The following is an 18,960-nucleotide window of genomic DNA, read 5'->3' on the forward strand; positions in this document are numbered from 1 at the left end:
AGATAATGAAATGCTAAGAGAAATTAGGGAAGACAACAAATTTGGTAACAAAGTAATGGGAGATTTCAATTACCCAATATTGAGTAGTTAAATGTAACATCAGGACATGGAAGGGAGGTCAAGTTCCTCCTGGATGGAATAAATGACTGCTTCATAGAGCAATTGGTTCACATACTGACAAGAGGGAGGATCCATTTTAGATCTAATTCTTAGTGGAATGGAGGGTTTGGTGCAAGAGGTAATGGTAGTGGGGCCGCTCAAAAACAATGATCACAGTGTGATCTTATTTGACTTAATGACTGGAAGCGGGACATTAAGTAAACCTACAGCTGTAGTATTAAACTTTCAAAAGGGAGACTTTGATAAAATGAGGTAAATAGTTAGAAAAAAATAAAAGTTGCAGCTACAAAGGTTAAGAGTACAACAGGCATGGACATTGTTTAGAAATACTATCTTAGAAGCCCAGTGTAGATGTATTCCACACAGTAAAAAAGGTGGAAGAAAGGCCAAACAACTGCCAGCATGGTTAAAAGGTGAGTTAAAAGATGCTATTTTATCCAAACTAAATTCTTTCAAAAATTAGAAGGAGCCATCTGAAGAAAATAAGAAAAAGCAGAAGCCATTGGCAAGTTAAATGTAAAACATTGATAATGCCAGCTAAGAGAGAATTTGAAAAGAAGCTGGCCATAGAGGCAAAAACTCATAATAAAAACTTTTTTCAGTATATCTGAAACAGGAAGCCTGAGAGGGAGTCAGTTGAACTGTTAGAAGATTGAGAGGTTAAAGAGGTACTTAAGGAAGATAAGGCCATCGCAGAAAGACTGAATTAATTCTTTGCTTCGGTGTTTACTAATGAGGATGTTGGGGAGTTGAACATTCTGGAGATGGTTTTTAAGGGCAATAATTCAGATGAACTGAACCAAATCACAGTGAATCTGGAAGATGTAGTAGGCCAGATTGACAAGCAGAAGAATAGCAAATCACCTGGACCAGATGGTATACACGCCAGTGTTCTGAAAGAACTAAAAAATGAAGGGATAGGGTATTCTAGGAAACTACAGACTGTTGAACCTGACATCAGTGCCAGGCAAAATGTTGAAACTGGTGTAAAGAACAAAATTACTGAACATACAGATAGTCATACTTTAATGGGACGGCATCCACCAAATACCGGTATAGAAATTTTAATAAATAAAATAAATGGATTTGGCCAAGGGAAGTTTTGCCTCACCAATCTGCTACATTTTTAATAAACATGTGCATAAAGGTGAGTGAGTTGATATAGTGTATTTGAATTTTCAGAAGTGTTTGACAAAATCCCTCATGAGAGGCTTCTAAGAAAATTAAACAATCATGGGATAGGAGACGATGTTCTTTTGTGGATTGCAAACTGGTTAAAAGATAGGAAACAGTAGGAATAAATGGTCATTTTTCACAGTAGAGAGAGGACAACAGTAGAGTGCCTCAAAGATCTGTACTTGGACCAATACTTTTTAATCAACCTAATAAACGAAGCTTGACCGACGTGCCGCAAATGCGCAGTAGAGAGCATGTGCAGGCAAGCACGTCTGTCTCAGCGAGCGTCAGCTGGATATCAACATGGCGGCGTCGAGCAGCAGCCGCAGCGACGAGGAGCAGCGGCCAGTAGCGAGGAAGGAGAGAGTGAGAGGGAGGGATTGAAAGGGAGGAGGTGAGTGTGTGGGTGGGAGGAGGGAGTGTGTGGGTGGGAGGGAGGGAGGGAGAGAGTGGGAGGGAGGGCGGGAGGTAGGGGGTGGGAGAGGTGGAGAGGAGTGGGGGGAGAGGGGGGAGGGAGAATGAGGGGAGGTGAGAGACAGGGATTGTGAGTAAGTGGAAGGGTAAGAAGTTGTGGAGCAGAGAAAAAGGAGTGGAGGAGGGCTGAGGGAGAGGGGATGGGATGAGAGAGGGTGGGGAAGTGACTGAGGGAAGGGGAGGGAGGTGAGAGTGAGGGGAGGGAGGCAGTGGGAGACAGAGGGTGAGTAAGACTGAGTGGAGGGAAGGGGGTGAGTGAACGAGGGGAAGGCGGAGTGAGAGAGAAAAAGTGTAGAAGGGTGCTGTGTTCGAAAATGGACTGAAAAACAAATTTAATGTAGCCCGTTTTAACGGGCTTAACGTCTTGTATATTTATAAATGATTTGAAAAAAGGGTCGACGAGTGAGGTGATCAAATTTGCAAATGGCACAATTATTCAGAGTTGTTAAATCACAAGCGGATTGTGATAAATTGCAGGAGGACCTTTAGACTGTAAAACTGGGCACCTAAATGGCATATGAATTTAAATGTGGACAAGTGCAAAATTATGCACATAGGGAAAAGTAATCCACACTATAGTTACCTGATGCTAGATAGCACATTAGGAGTTACCGCACAGGAAAAAGATCTAGGCATCTCAGTGAACCAAATATTGAAATTGTCTGTACTATTTGCGGTAGCAGTCAAAAAAAGCAAACAGAATGTTATGAGTTATTAGGAAAGGAATGGTGAATAAGACAGAGAATGTTATAATACCTTTATATCGAACCATGGTGGATCTGCACCTTGATTACTGTGTGCCTTTCTGGTTGCCGCATCTCAAAAGATATAGTTGCACTGGAAAAGATACAAAGAAGGATGACCAAAATGATAAAAGGGCATGGAACGGCTCCTCTATGAAGAAAGGCTTAAAGAGATTAGGACTCTTTAGCTTGGAGAAGAGACAGCTGAGGAGGGATATGATAGAGGACTAGAATGGGTAAATATGGATCAGTTATTTACTCTTTCAGATAATGCAAGGTCTAGGGGGAACTTCATGAAGTTAGCAAGTAGGGAATAACCAATATTTATTACCAGCATTAGTAGCTTAGGATTTATTTACTGTTTGGGTATTTGCCAGGTACTTGTAACATGGGTTAGCCATTGTTGAAAACAGTATGCTGGGCTTGAGAGACCCTCTGTCTGACCCAGTATGGCAATTTCTTATTTTCTTAATTGGCATCACAAAGTTCCTAAGTCCCAAACGAAGAATATCAATTAAGTTACAGCAGTGGAACTTTGCTAGATTGCGTTCCCACTCTTCATCTTCATGCCATGGACAGTCTTAGACAAGGTGTGCTTTCTTTCCACAATGGGAGCGTGCCTGTGGGTTTAGACTTGGCAGTCATTCCTCTTCTAGAGGTTTTAGCTCGACTGTGCGAACTTTAACATTTAGTGCTGGCTGTGTTACCAAGTTGCCATCCATAGATTTGCTCCCTACATAGAGTCAATCTTTGGCCAAATGACCCCTCTTTCCACAGTTAAAACAAGTTAGCATGCCTGGGATCTGTGACCAGAGTATGGATCCAGAGGATTATTGCTCGAGTCTTGTACTTTCACTGCCGCACTATGAACCCTGTGTGGGTTGCCTTTCTAGCTTTCATATTAGATTTGGCATCAACTGGAGCTTGATGAAAGGCACCTGCTATTTCCAGTGTGATTTCCAGGGTGATCCCCAGGTGCCATCACACCCACTGCCATATAGGCAGTCTAGCCTATCCAGGAAATGTTCCAAGAGAACCTGGTTGGCTACTTTGAGGCCTCTTTTTGCTTCTGGCTTGTAGCCACTTCCATCCAACATCCTTTAGCTGATAAAATACAAAAAAGGCTCTATGGACTTTCCTTGATCTCTAGGGTGCCACACCAGAACTGTTGCCAGTATGTCTCGATAATGTACCCGCTCTTTACAGGATGCTGGTTTTGACTCTTCTGTCTGTGTTGGCAGCCTGAAAAGCTGCTTGGCGTTTGCATGTAAGCATATTTGCTAGTTAGGTGGTCAAGGTGGCTTCTGGCCGGCCAGCCAGCCATGTGGATGGTTCTCTCAGAATTAGATTGGAGGTAATGGGAAATGCAAGTCTGTGTTGTGGTGGCTTATCTTGCTTGGGTTATCTATGCCAGTGTTCCTTGTTTCTAGTTGATGTATTTATGTAGGACGTGAACCGTTCTCTGTAGTTGCTGCTGCCCTTTAGCGAAGGTCTGCACTATTCGCTCCATGTTAATTATTAAGCCTTGGCACCACTGAGACTTTTCCTGCTGTAGTTCATTACTTTTATTCAGGAGTCCACAATTTCCTCTTGTATCAGGGAGTAAAAAATAGAAAAAAAAGAACCCTAGGCTGTCCAACCCTGACTAACTTTTAAGTGCTTGACTATCCAGGCAGGGCTACCCCCTTGGTTTGCTATACGTAATATTGTTACTGCAGCCAGGCCCCAGAAATAAATACTTTCCTCTCTTTTCTACTGCTGGTGTAGGTTTCTGTCTGTGCAGCTGCTTAGAAAAGGAACATCCCACTGCTGCCATCACAAGTAACACAGTGTGAGTGGTTTGCTGGAGAACAGAGTAGAGTGAACTCCAGCTAATCTTTTACAGGCAAATTAAACAACTAAAAGCCTGCTTACCTCAGCAGTGCTGGAAACAAAAATACAGTAGTTGTCAGATAAGTAACTTTAGCAAAGCACCTGCTTCCTTCCTTTACAATGGAGTGTCCAGGTTGTCTTTAAAAAAAAAAATCTTCCCTGAAAAAATTAGAATTTAGTTTTGAATATTTTATGTATTAATACGGCATGATGTAATTATACAGAATGAGAATGTTATAACATTTTAACTCCTTATGTTCTTGGTTTTCAGGCAGACTTTAAACTGATGTGTGATAACGCAATGACTTACAACAGACCAGAAACTGTGTACTACAAGCTGGCTAAGAAGTTACTGCATACAGGCTTTAAGATGATGAGCAAAGTAAGATATTTCTATATTTCTACATAAAACTGAAAGTATCTTTAGCAATTCAAAGGAATCATGTCTTTCAGTGACCAACATTCCATCCATCCACTACAAATATTCTCTAAATAATGTACATTGTATCTTCTTTAAACTTGTTCATTTTCAGTGTTATTCAGTGACTTTGTGTCAGGAACTGCTCATAAGCAGAACCCCTAGTTTCCTGTGATTCTGCAACTGTACCAGTGGTTGCAAAATTCATCCCTTGCCATGGATTTGCTAGGTCCCCTGCAATTCTCAGGAGACCAAGGGCAAGTCTAGGGGGATTGCAGCTGGAAGAAAGCATGGCCATCCTAAGGTTTGCTACTCTGCCTCCCAGACCCATCCCTCTGCACGTGCGCTGCTCTGCAGGCATTATTGGGGAAGTGGTAGTGCCTTAGACAGTGAGTTTCTGTTCCTGCGATCAGGGATCCTACCCATGGTTCAAATCATGCAGATCAAAGCGAAAGGCAGGACATGGCAGCAGAGAAGCAGGACATGTCCCAAGGCATCAATGCTCTTCTTCTGCCAAGCAATCAGAGTGAAAAGAAGGGGGATCAACTGGGGAAGGAAAGCGGAGGGGGAGAGTTGGTAAGGGAAAGGTAGAGGAGGGAGAGAGATGAGATAGAGGAAAGATTTGTGTTTATGTTTGAGAAAAATAGAGGGGTTAGGGGTATGAGAGAGGGATCAACATAGGGGATGAAGGGAAAGCATAAAAGAGAGGATTAGCACTCAATGTGTTTTCACTTGAGAGTGAAGAAATCTGCACCAGGTGGAGAAGGGGGAGAGTGAGAGAGCAAATTTTTCCTCCCCTGGTTCCAGATTCTTTCTCCCTGATCCCCTGTCTTCATTACTTGTCCATTCTCTCCCCCTGCCAACCAGCTCCAATCCTTATTCTTTTCTCCCCATCTTAGCTACCTCCCTTCTCCCCATCTTTGATCTTCTTCTCCCTCCCACAACCTTGAGATCCCCTCTGCTTCTCTCTTTCCTCCTCTCTCTCTCTCTCTCTCTCTGATACCTTCTCCTTCTTCCTCTCTTTTTCTCATCCTTGATATCTCCTCTCTTTCTCCCTCTCCTCTTTCCATTCTTGAGATTCCATCCCTATGTTGGTCCTCTTTCCTGAACCTAATCTTTAATCCCTTGCTCAGAGGAACCTCTCTGTAACCAGGATTCCTTTCCTTAAGGTGGACTTGGGCCAGATACCTGGATCCGGTCTTTTAAGGTGTTCTGAGGGTTTCTCCTGTACACTCCATTACAGCAAGTCATTTGGGTGGCTAGATGACCAGGGAGTAAAAGAGATTCTCTGGAAGGACAAGGAATTAGCATAAAAAACTGAATGAAATCTTTGTTTCTGTCTTTACTGAGGAGGATGTTGAGAACGTATTCAAACATGAAACATTCTTTAATGGTGATGATTCTGAGCAACTAAATAAATCTCTGTAATAATGTAGAATGTAAAAGATAAAACTGAGAAACTAAAGAGTAACAAATCATCAGGATTGGATGGTATCCACCCTAGAGTCCTAAAAGTACTCTGTGAAGACCACTACCAGAACACCTTAAAGGACCAAGTTTATCTCTCTAGCCTGGTCCACTTTTAAGATTACACAAAAGGAGTAGCCAAGTAAGAGGGTGGTTCCCCAGGGAGGGAAATAAAACCCAAGCCCAGGAAGGAGTATTAGATCCAGACTGGGAGGAAGAAGCTCCAGGGAATACACTAAGACCCTACATATGTTCATAAATCTGACTTTTTGTTGTTTAAGCAGCAGAGGTAAGCTGATTGTGTATTTTTGTTATCTAAAAAAATAAGTCCAGACTGTTTCTGTAATGATTAAAGTCTATAGGGTGCCACAGAAGTGAGCGACCTAATCTCAAGAGTCAAATTCCGGGCACCAATGGTAGATGGACTTCTGCCTAGGTCAACCATCTTCCCTTCGGGTTAGGCCCTCTGATGCTGGTGGCTAGCGAGACATGAGAAACAGGAGTAGCTCCTGATATGGACATGGAGCGATACAGGGTAAGGAGCAGGAACTAACCAGAAATCTAGGAGGACAGGAAGGAGAGCAACAACAGGAGTACTAAATGTTGAAGCTTGTCGAAATAAGTCTTTTGGAAACAGAAGTGGAGCCATAGTATGAGGAGTGGCAGGTTGGAGCAATCTCTAGCAGCTGACAGCTGAGACTGCCGCAGTATGAGTACAGGCCTATACAGGAAATAAGATGGCTGCCATTGTGTAAATTGTTGATGAACCTAGGAATAACTTTCTTCTTGTATGCTGACTACATACAGTTTTACATCCCAGTCTCCAGATCATTTGACTGCTGTAATTGCTCAAAGACTGTGTTTATTACATTTCCCGCTCCTCGGGTTATTTCTATCTTTTCTCCCTAATAAAGTCTCTCTCACAGCTGTGTCCTACGTCGCTGAGAGTCCAATGTGCTTGGTTCTGGAGTTATCTGTGCCAAGGCTTTTGGGGCTGAGGAACTAGAAGATGATGGTGATATTACTTTTGGCACCATGAAGGGAAGATGGGAAGGTCTACTTTTCCATCTGTGCCAAGGGTTTATGTGCTAATATCAGGTCTCACTGTTGACACTTTAGCTTGATGGAGATCTCTCCTTTCCCCGATGGAAGTGTACATTTGCGTAGAAAATCGTGCCACATTTTTTGCATGAAAGAATGGCTATTTTTGTCCAGTAGAAAAGCCACAAGTGAGGGTGTCTGACTCCAGCACTAAATCAGACAGTGAATTTGTAATAGCTTTACGTCGCTGAGACCACGCCCACCAATGGTGAGGCCCATGGGGCTCCTCCCTGTGGGCGGAGACATCCCTTACCTCGGCCCGGGGTTCACAACTTCATCAAAACCATAACAGATACCAGACTGTTGCATTTGTGCCTATTCTCGCCCTTGCTCCACCCGCTCTACCATAGTAGCGACTCCCTTCATCTCAGACGAACAGATGCAGCCGCGGCTTCTCCCCGCCTCTTGGTCCCAGAATCACCAGGCTGGCTTGACGCTATGGATCCGCCATGTTCCTGATGACGTAAGGGCGCGAACCTTGGGGGCGTCCCCCCGTAGTGACGTCATCCATTTTCAATTTAAAAGGTCTTTGTTTGCTAACTACAAATGAGTTAGCAAGGAACTCGAATGGGACTTGCTTCGGCAGTCCACACTACTTGCAACTATGATCCGAGTCAGCAAGGGGAAATCTTTCTCCACTGCTCGGCCTTTTCAAACTTACCAGGAGTACCCGCTTCATGTCAGCCTCAGTTCATGTGTCTCCCTTTACTTGATACACATGAGATTACCACAATGGCATCTAAAAACACCATTGGAATCAATATCTCAACCATTATCACTCAAGATACCTCTCACTGAACTCTCTGGAATGATCCACTCATCCACCAAATCTACTGTTAGGACACATCTTACATCCTCCTTAGATTAGAAAAAAAAAACTTTGACCATGGATGCTTCCATTCAAGCTTGAGGAGTAGTCACAATCTGTTCTCAGGGCACATGGACCAAATAGGAACTAAAGCTTCACATAAATATTCTGGAATTGAAAGACATCTTCAAAGCCTTTGTAGCTTTCAAACAGTTGATAAGAGGCAAGGTGATTCAGATCCAAACAGACAACTGGGAGCAGTGTATTACATAAACAAGCAAGGAGTAACAAGATTTCTGAGGCTATGTCAGGAAGCATTTGAAATATGGTTTTGGGCAACACAGAAATATACACCTCTTTGCCACACACCTCCAGAGAATTCAATGTTCTAGCAGATTCCTTGAGTCGTCAACGACAACGTCATGAGAGTCTTTCCACAGTAAAATCCTTCTAGACATTTTCCAGCAACGTGGAACTCCTCAAGTGGATTTCTTTATGGCACTTTTCAACCACAAACGTCCAATTATTGTTCCACAAGACCGGACCATAATGCCATGCATCAGATGCATTTGTACTAACTTGATTGAAAAGTTTAATGTATATGTTTCTTCCATTTGCACTGATTGCCAAAAGTTTTCAAGTTAGGAGAAAACAGAGAGAAAATAATTCCACTAGTTCCCATTTGGTTATGTCAGGCCTGGTTTCCTGGGCTTCAAATACTAGCAATAATGCAGTCAATTTACCACAGAATCTTTCCATATTTTCTAACCCATTACAATGAGTCTCTTCTTTATCCCAGCCTTCGATCTCTAGCAATGGATGTTGAGCATTGAATCTTAAATCATGTCATTTTCCTCTGATAGCAAAACAGTTTTGTTAGCATCAAGGAAACTGTCCACTAGTGGTTCTCAACCTTTTTTCTATTGGGACACACCTGGCAGATAATGCTTACAGGTGAGACACACTGAACACTTGACCATCACGGGGCTAAATGTAAACATATATTCTGCATCCACAGGAGCCTGCCCCCACCTCCCCCTCTCATCCACAAACAATGGATGCAGAGCAGAACTAGGATATTTTAAATACTATTAGGGAGCGCTAGGAGAGCGGTCACATTTCCGAGGAGATTGTGTGCCCTTGAACTTCGGCACAACCCCAGTTAACTCCAAGGCAGAACTGAAGCTGGTGAGATATGTCCGAGCCTGGGCTGAGACCAGGAAGCCAGGCCCTTGCCAACCTGCACAGCCTCAGTGAGACCAACCACGCAAGGTTGGTCTCTGAGTGGTCCTCCAACTACTCCAAACCCTTTCAGACCTGCTGCTGGAAACGGCAGAGGCAGCAGGCCGGACAGGAAACGAGGGCAGACAAAGGCTCTGGGACATGAAGACTCAAGACAAGGAATTTGGAGACGTGAAGACACAGACGAGAAGCTTGGGACATGAAGACTCAAATGAGAGGCTTGAGCATGAAGACTCAGGATCAAGGCTCAGGAACAAAGTCAAGTATTGAGTTGAGGCTGCGACGCAGGCTCAGCTTGGTCCTGCAGCCTCGTCTTGGTCCCGTGTCTCATGCCTGAAGCCAAGTCTCATCTTGGTCCCTTACCCTTAATCTCATCTCGGCCCTCGGATGTTCTTGTGGCTGTTCCGTCCATGCCTAAGACTCTGACTGAACCTGCTCCGTTCCAGCGTGGTCCGTGACCACCCATGGGCGGCTGTGTAGGGCGCGTCTCGGTGCAGGTTTGTACTGAACCTTTGCCATGTTCCGGCTTCATCTTCCATGTATTCGTCTGGAATCTGCTTTGCACTCAAGCGTGGTCCGTGACCAGTCCAGTGGCTCCGCCCTGTGGTAGGCTGTGCCGCGGTGAAGGAAGGCTGACTGCGGCTCCGTGTCGCGGAGGTCGGCGGCGGCTCCATGCAGCAAAGGTAAGTTCAGGAGTGTAACAAATAGAACTCGCTATATAAAAAAGATATTCTGATTCTGGTGCTATCTCAGTAACAGAAACACAAATTCCCTTACTACCAGGCACAATCTAAAATATAAAACCTGAAAAAAAAAAAAAACCATTCAGTACATGTTGTTATTGTTTGTAAGGTTTTGGGTGGACCCTTGGACACTGTGGCTGCTGACCACGCCCATGGGGGGAAGTCCCGTGAGGGGCCACAGGTCAGGCTCAGCTTAGGACACACAACACAGATAGATCTTTTATTCACAGTATTGAGGAGCTACCAGAGGTGGCAGTAATGAGCAGAGAAGAAGCCCGGTTGGGCTTGTAGTCCCTCAGGCTCTGGAACAGCGATCCCGCAATGGCTGTGCTGTAGTGAAGAGAAACTGAGATAGTGAGTACAATGAAGTATATGCAGGGTTCTGGAATAGAGCCTCATTGGTTGAGTACTCACACAGCGGTTTCTCTCGGTAGGAATCACAGGAGCTGAAGTATAGGCAGGCCCTCGAGGAGCGAGTACCTGGTTCCAGGGAACGGCTCTGAGAAGTGAATGAGAGGGGGATACCGCTGCCTACACCATCTCACTGATGGTATAGGCAGCGGTATCTTCCAGGCAGAAGTGAAGTCCAGGCAGCGAGTCCGGGAACATGGGCCTTCGAGGAGCGATTACCGATTCCAGACAGCGACCTGAAAGAGAAGAGAGAGGCCCCCGAGGAGAGGGTACCCCAAATAGAGTAAGTCCAATAATGGAGAGGCAGAGTAGCTAGGTACGGAGAGCGAATCCCATCCGTACGGAGTTCACCAGTACGAATACCTGTTGCTAACTCTATTAGCTAGCAGTAGTGTAGGCTTTTTGTATCCGGGATGCGTGACGTCATCACAGGAGGACGCCCCTGAGGTTCGCGCCAAAGAAAGTATTTGAAGCAGGGCCATGTGGCGCACACGCCCTAAGGCAGCTGGACAGCATGGCGGGAGGCAGCACCCAAGCCAGACTGGGGACACCGGAGAGGATGGCAGGCAGACGCCGCGGCAGCCAAACATCCGTCAACCGCGGGAGGAGTCGCCAGAGAGGTAAGGAGGGCAGAGTGGAGATGTCAGGCAGCGACAGTCGTAACACATGTGTAGCGAACCTTCTATACCATTGCAACACTAATTCAAGCACTCAAACAGCAATAGCCCTTCCTATGGAAAGGCAGCAGTGCAGCACCAACGCATGTCCTATTGAGAATCAGAAAATGCACCAAAGAAGATTGATACAAATCCCTACCTACTAGTAAAATATCTCACCTCAGTCAGACGTACCGATCCAACCTTTACCAAATACAGATTAAAAGACCACAAATTACAAATGTGGAGACAAAAACTGGAATGTAAACCTGAAAAAGCCACTCTGCATGCAGTGCAAAACTGGAGATCTAGAAACAGAAATACATATGCTCCTACACTAAGGAAAGATAGAAGAAATGCACATTCACAAAACTGACATATTTATGGCTCTTGCACCCTGTCACTCCCCTTCCATGCCTCTATCATCCTTCACTTTTCCCAATTACTCCCTTTGAATCATCCACTCACACTCATATCCTTGCCCAACATTCCTGAACCCCTACATCCTCTTCCCTGTGCTCCCTCTCTCGCCTGCTTGACTCTCCCTGCCTGCCCAGCTACTAAGACCCCCCCCCCCCCCCGTTTCCTATCCATTCCTGCTCAGCAGCCCCCACGCTCCCTCTCTGTTCCACGTTCATCTTGCCAGCACCCCCACCCTCCTTTCCCCCACCCTCCACAGGGTGACGAGATCATCAGCAGCATCACTTCCAGACTCAGCAGGGGAAGATAAGGTTTGCATCCAATCATACCCAGAACAGCAGGAGTTGGCATTGACTCGCTCTGATCTGGGTGAAGGAGGAAACAGCCTCCCACTGAGCCAGAAAGAAGAGAAGGAAGTGAGAGTAGCTTTCCATCAGGCCCATTGTAAGAGAAGTCAACCAACTTGCACCCGGGCCGATAAGGAGGCAGCCATCTGTTGACACCGCCCTAGACCTCTCAACACACCAGTGTATCCCAACACACCTGTTGAGAACCACTGCACTAGACATTCCTACAGTTTAAAATGGAAGAGATTTTCTCTTTGGTGTAAATCTCAAAACCACAACCATTGCAAAATGTCTACATGACTACAATACCTGTTTCATTTTCCAACTCAGGATTAAATTCTAATTCAGTTAGTTCATCTAAGTACTTTCTCAGTGTATCACCATCCTTGTGAAGGTTTACTGTATCCAGAATTCCTCTAATGGAGAGTGTAGGATAACACAGGCAGTGTGTAACTCCCCAGAGAACAAACATACGCAGTGGCTTATCTTCAGCCACATTCATACTCAGCAATTACCATTTTACCAGACGGAAAGAGAATTAAATGTGAACTAAAAACATGGCTATTCAAAAGCACATAGAATTTAACTTAAAAACATCAGAATATACAGAACTACAAAAACAAGATGGACAAAAGATAATAATCGAATCATGAAGAATAAATCAAACAAGAGAATGTGAGATTCTCCAAACAACCCACTGACTAAGATTTGCAAACTATCATTTTGTTTTAATTACCCGTACTCTTTGCCATCTGTACTAGATCAATTTTAATATGTACTAGAAAATGTAACTTTATAGATATTAATGCCCGCTTATGAATACCACCCCTGTAACCAATCTTTGATAGTCTGTCTGAGTTACAACTATGAATGTCACTTTTTAAACCGTGGTATATAAAATGTCTAAATAAAATGAATAAATGAAATAAGTATTCAGTATTCACTTCTCAGCATTTACTTTCAGTATTCACATTTATTCTTTACCTTCAGTGTTTACCTTCTCTTGGAGACCTGGGGTCTGTCTGTTCCCAGCTGTGCCCAGACACTTAATCCTGCTCTCTAGAATCCATCTACTGAGCTACGTGTGTCTCTAGCTTTTAAGTTGGACCAAGCTAGATACCTGGTCCAGCACCGATTAAGGAGGGTTTTCAGGGACACTTCTTCACAGCAAGATTTATTAAAGGACTCCTACATATTCATTCATCAGTAAAAGAAACTACGGTTCAATGGGACTTCATTCTAGTTCCATCAAAATTGATGAATACTCCATTTGAGCGTATGGCATCTAGAGAGCTCAGATTTATGTCTTGGAAAGTTGCAAAACCAAATTTTCCTCATCATAAACATGAACAAGAATAGCAGCAGTATTCCTGGTTCTTTCACTTCTGGCCCAGTGGGGAACCAACTGATTTTAGATACAAGATCACCCAAGCTTTGTGCCTAGGATCATTGTTCTGATGAAAGGTGAATCTTATTCACAGTTCCAAACCTGTGACAGACTGGAACATATTTTTCTCCAGGATCTTGCCTCTACTTTATGCTATCCATCTTTTCTTCAAGTTTGTCCATGCCCTGACCCACAAGTCAGGCTTGAACTCAGAATAGTCTTGGGCATACGGCAGTGGCTCTGATGATTTCTCTGACCAGGAGGTATCAACTGGTCTGCCTCACTCTTCTGCTCTGCAAGAAAGGAGAATATTCCTGAGGACATCTCCTTTGTCAATTTTATTAAAAGAATGGTGGATGCCATTCAATTTTCATTGCAGAAGGAGGAAGAATCGAAAACCAAGATGCTTGACATCTTCCAATTTGTGTAGCCTTTTAAGGATATCGTGGCAGTCCTCATCCATGAGATCCTTCAAGAGGTGCAGATGAAGATGTGTGAGACTTCCTTCTCTATGACTCCAATGAATAAGAAAGCAGATGCTGTATATCGTGTCCAGAAGGCTCTAGGATTCAGGAAGCAGCAGTTGCTGCTCTAGTCAGTGGTGGTTGATTCTGCTGTCAAGAAAACCAAGAGGTCTAGAACCCATTCCTCTGTGCCCCCAGGGAAGGATTCTCATATCCTGTGTTGGCTTGGGAGAAAGCTTTTTCAGGGAGCTATGCTCAGTGCCTGCCTAGCAGCCTGTCACCTCTTCATGAGGCAGTATATATGGGACATTCTGAAGAGCATGAAAGAGTAGGCAGTCCAGCTTCCTCAGAAGCAGAGTGATGATTTGGTGTCACTGGTGGGCAAGGGCATGGTATGTGGAAAGCACATGGTCAATTGACTTTTGATGTTTTTGAGACAGCATCGCAAGAACCTGCAGTGAATATTGACACTTAAGACTTGCCTGGCTGCAGCCCTCAGACCTTGGGCCAGATGTCCAGGAAGGACTCACTGATATACCTAGCAGTGGGTTAATATCTTTGAAGATGAGGTCAAAGAGGCAATGACTCTAAATAAAAACCACTGTTTGATGCTTCAGACCCTCTAAACTGCTGCTTCAGACTCACTTTTCTCAACCAGGTAGCTCTCGAGTGGGATACCCAGGAGTTCTCATCAAGTCCTCATGTTCATCCTTGGCAGCAGTGGGCCCCAGAGCCCACTGCTGCCAAGGATGAACATGAGGACTTGATGAGGACAGTGGGCCCCCAGTGGGCCCCAGAGCCACAACTAGCATCCCACCAAAATGTGGGATAGGTTTCTGACTCTATTATAGAGAATATAGCCAAGATCCCAGTATCAATGTCAGAGGACCTTTCTGTCACAGGCAGGCTAAGGTTTTACATAAACAGATATTTGGGTCTTCAGGATAAACCAAACAGGTTTCAGACTACATTTATTGTACATACTTCCAAATTGCTGACTGAAACCTACTTGGTTGGTATCTCAGCATCAGGAATTCTACAAATGGAGTTCCCCTCCCTCTTAGTAGTCAAAGTAGACAAGTCAGTTCCACCAGGATGGGAACTTTGCTCCAAGTACTTAAAATAGAACAACTCCAACCCATTCTAGAGCTGTGGACTTTGAGCTAGTTCCTAGAAAGGGAAAAGTTCAAAATCAGATTGATTTCCCTTGGCACCTCGAGGCCCTTTCTCAAAAAAGGGGCTTGGCTTTTCTCTTTAGATTTAAAGGATACTTGCCCCCAGATCACAGAAAATATCTCAGATTTTAAATAGGGAAACATCACATACAATATCACATACTGCTCTTTAGTCTGTTCTCAGAACTACATGTATTCACAAAATGTTTTGCGGTAGTGGTAGCGCATCTGCGCAAATTGTGGGTATAAATGTTTTCCTACCTGGCGAGTGGCTGGTCAAGAGCACATCTCAAGGCAATATCTCTGGGTGTTGAAGGGTTTGTCATCTGCTATCCCAAATCCATCTTTTGGCCTCTCATCTCAATTGGAGTTTTTATGAGTGCTGCTAAAGGTAACTCGGGCAAGAGAAGATTATTGCATTGATATCTGCAGAGGAGAGGATAAGAATGAGTCAGCAGGCATCAGCATGGGACATTTTGAACATGTCTGGTCTCATTGCATCAACCGTCCATGTTACTCCCTTGGCACATCTCCATATGAGAAGGGCCCATTGGACCCTCAGATTCTAGTGCGACAAAGCCACTCAAGATCTCCGAGACAGCATGCACATTGTATAACCTCTGAAGGGCTTTCTGTCCTGATGACAGATTACTTACAGTCTGGCCGAGGGAATAACTTTCCAGATTCATCCAGTGCAAATTGTCCTAGACATGGGTGCATCCAACCTGGACTGAGGACCCACATAGGCTATGGCTGCAAGGTCCATCTATCAGAAAAAGCTTCATCAGATAAACTTCCTAGAGCTAAGGGCAATATGGTATGCTATAAAGGCTTTTAGGGATTGCTTAGCCAACAGTGTTATCCTCATTCAGACAGATAATCAATCCTTTAATGTTGTGTTTGGCTGCCACCCCCCACACGCCAGTGCTTATTCCAGTTTCCATTACCTGTACTGCAGCCAACGTAATGGGCCATAAATTATAGGAACTTCGGCAAAAGAACCATCACCTCCTAGAACAAGCAGTAAATCATTCCAAGAGGCCAACAGACAAGAAATAGTTCCCAGGTGTGGCTCAGCACTAAGAACATGTGCCTTAAAATGCCATCACTAAAGTTCGCCCCAAGATTTGTGGGGCTTTTTCCCATGATTTGTCAGGTGGGAAACGTGGCCTACAAATTGAAATTGGCCCCAACACTCCCAGTACATGATGTGATCCACGTATCTCTGTTGAAACCAGCAGTCTTGTCATGGCCCTCAAGACCACTCCCTTAAGGCCAAGGAAATGATCTCCGAGGAAGATACTCAATATGAGGCTGAAGAAATTCTAGATTCCAGGAGGGTCAGGAACAAGATCCAATACCTTATTTCTTGGAAAAACTTTGAGCCTGAAGAAAATTCCTGGGAGTTAGCCTCCAAAGTCCAAGCCCCTTAATTGCTACAAGACTTCCACAGACAATTCCCCAGGAAGCCCAAGACCAGAAAACTGGGGAGGGAGTTTTGGAGGAGGGGTACTGTTACATTTAGCAGCTTGCAGGACATCCCCATGAACCACCTCACTCACCATGTCGCCAGCTTTTCTTTGCAGCAGATCGCGGCTGACAACGCCCACAGATGACACCATGCTGCACACCCCCTATCTTCTTCTACAAGTGTGCGCTCCTGACTGCCCGACACTTAAAGACCTGTGCCAGGGACTTGGTTGTGGTGCCCTCTGATGACATCATGGGCCTCTTGCTACTTAAGGCTGCTTCCTGGAACAGCAGACTCCTCAGCAATGGTCTCTTGTAGTTCGCTGTGCCTTCAGTATGTGTTGCTCATGTTCTTGCATTGGTCCTGCATCCGTGTCTTGTCGTTGTCTTGCCTAGCTCATTCCTGACCTTGCTTAGTTTGTCTTTCCCTATTCTTGTCTCTGCCCTTGTCTTCCTCGTGTCTCCTATTCTTCCCTTGGCTTGATCCTCCAGAACCTTCCTCTGCTTGGACTCTGACCACTTCTTGCTTTCCCCCTGGACCTGACCTGGTTGTAGAAAAGGTTGCAGAAAATTTAATTTACCATAAACTGAAAAACAGCAGAGGCATTGCACAACCCAAATGGCATTACCAGATACTTGTAATGTCCATCTCTGGTATTTATTTATTTATTTATTTACAGGCTTTTAATATACCGACATTCATGAAACACATCACGCCGGTTTACAATTAACTCAAGGAAAGGAAAATTACATTGAACGAGGTGCGGGATGAGGGGAGCAGGCAAGAAAGGGGATGTAGAGGGGGGTGGGAGTGAAGGAGAGATAAAGGAAAGAAGTTAAGAGGACAGAGTGAAGAGCAATCAACATAACCATAATAACTTACTAACAATATATGATAAACTTAATGAAATCACAAAGTGTGCAAGGTACACAGACTAACTGGATTAGGCGTACAATGGCATAGTAGGTAGGGGAGAACTGAGGGGGGGGGGGGACTGTCTGGGATTGAAAGGCATCTGGGAAGACTTGGCACTGTCTATGTTTAGTTAACATCTGGGTAGGCTGTCTTCCATTCATCACCTTCTCTGATCCTGATTAGGTTATATGCCCCATGGAGATCAAGTCTGGTGAATATCTAGGCCCACCTGAGGCAGTTGAAGAATTCTGTGATAAACAGTAACACATGGTAGTTCTTTTTGGTGATGGCATTGAGCCCACAGTATTCAAAGCAAGGGCAGAGTGATCCATCTTTCTTTCCAACGAAGAAGAACCCAGCTTTGGCAGGGGAGGAAGAAGGGCGAATCTCTTCTTGGATATATTTTGATATTACCTCAGTTTCAGGAGTGGAGAAAGGCTAAACCCTCTCTGGGGGCCATCTTTCCCGGAAACAATATCAATAGGGAAGTTGTAGGAGCAGTGTGGAGAAAGAGTTTTGGCCTGTCACTTACTAAAGACATCCAGCGTATTGTGGAGGTAGACCAAGTAACTCTGGGGTTACTGCTCGAGTGAGGGAGATGGCTGAGGAGACCTTCGACAGGCACTGTGCTTGGCAGGAAGTGCTTGACTTGGAGATCTGCAGGTTAATGTTAGATCAGTGCTGCATAAGCCAAGGTAGGCCCTTGATGGCATTGGGTAAAACAAACCTCTAAGTTCTTAAATTATTTCCTTAAAATGTACAGTTACACTCCTTGTGTTAATATTGTTACTAACCTTCTATGTAAATTTCTAAGTTATTCTGTAAGTTTCTCAGTTACCCTGTTAATTTGTAGTTACACTATGGCGTTTAAGACTTATTTGACCTAACAGTTTAGTGTAAACTTATGTGATATCTCGATCAAATGTCGGTATATAAAAACAAATAAATAAATAAAATAAATATAAGCTGATCTCTCAGTAAGCAGGCCGGTCTGCAACAGAAGGGGCGAGTTGGTAATCAAGACTCAGCCAGGCAAGGAATCCCTGTAGACAGAGGATATCATGAGTGCAGTCTCCAACTGAACAGTGGGAAGATCATGCTAGTGCACCAGCACCTCGTTGATAAAATTACCCCCAGCACCCATGTCCAAGAAGGTGTGAGCATCAATCAGTGTCATTCCAATTGAAAGGCGGACTGTACCAAGATTTGAGGAAAAGAGCAGGGTTGACCTAAGGTGGCCTCTCCCCATCAACCCTAGGACCTGGAGTTTCTTGGCTTAGCCAGGCAAAGAGCTGCAAAGTGCCCTTTGCAGCTCTTTGCAAAGGGCACTTTGCAAAGGGCACTTTGCAAAGAGCACTTTGCCAAGAGCACAGTACAGACAGAGGCTAAGATGTCTCCGCCTCTGCTTTCCTTCAGCTGAGTTGTTGTTGGTTTGAGAGCTATGATGGCAGTCACGGAGCACTGAAAACTAGGAGTCAGATGGATGGGACGTTGGAGTTCCTGAAACCGAAGGTTCAGACAAATTGCTAGATAGATCAGCCTCTCCAAAG

The 18,960-nt window shown here is 44.5% G+C and overlaps 1 protein-coding gene across 1 annotated transcript in view; it reads left to right on the forward strand.

The window, feature by feature from the left end:
- The window catches only part of BRD9 (bromodomain containing 9), a 328,799-nt gene that overhangs the window by 128,630 nt on the left and 181,209 nt on the right, over positions 1–18,960 (forward strand). Inside the window, 1 exon segment of the mRNA XM_029589931.1 lies at positions 4,657–4,767. Coding sequence (XP_029445791.1) covers positions 4,657–4,767 — 111 coding nt within the window.

This window comes from Rhinatrema bivittatum, chromosome 2, assembly GCF_901001135.1.
Source record: "Rhinatrema bivittatum chromosome 2, aRhiBiv1.1, whole genome shotgun sequence".
Taxonomy (NCBI): Eukaryota; Metazoa; Chordata; class Amphibia; order Gymnophiona; family Rhinatrematidae; genus Rhinatrema; species Rhinatrema bivittatum.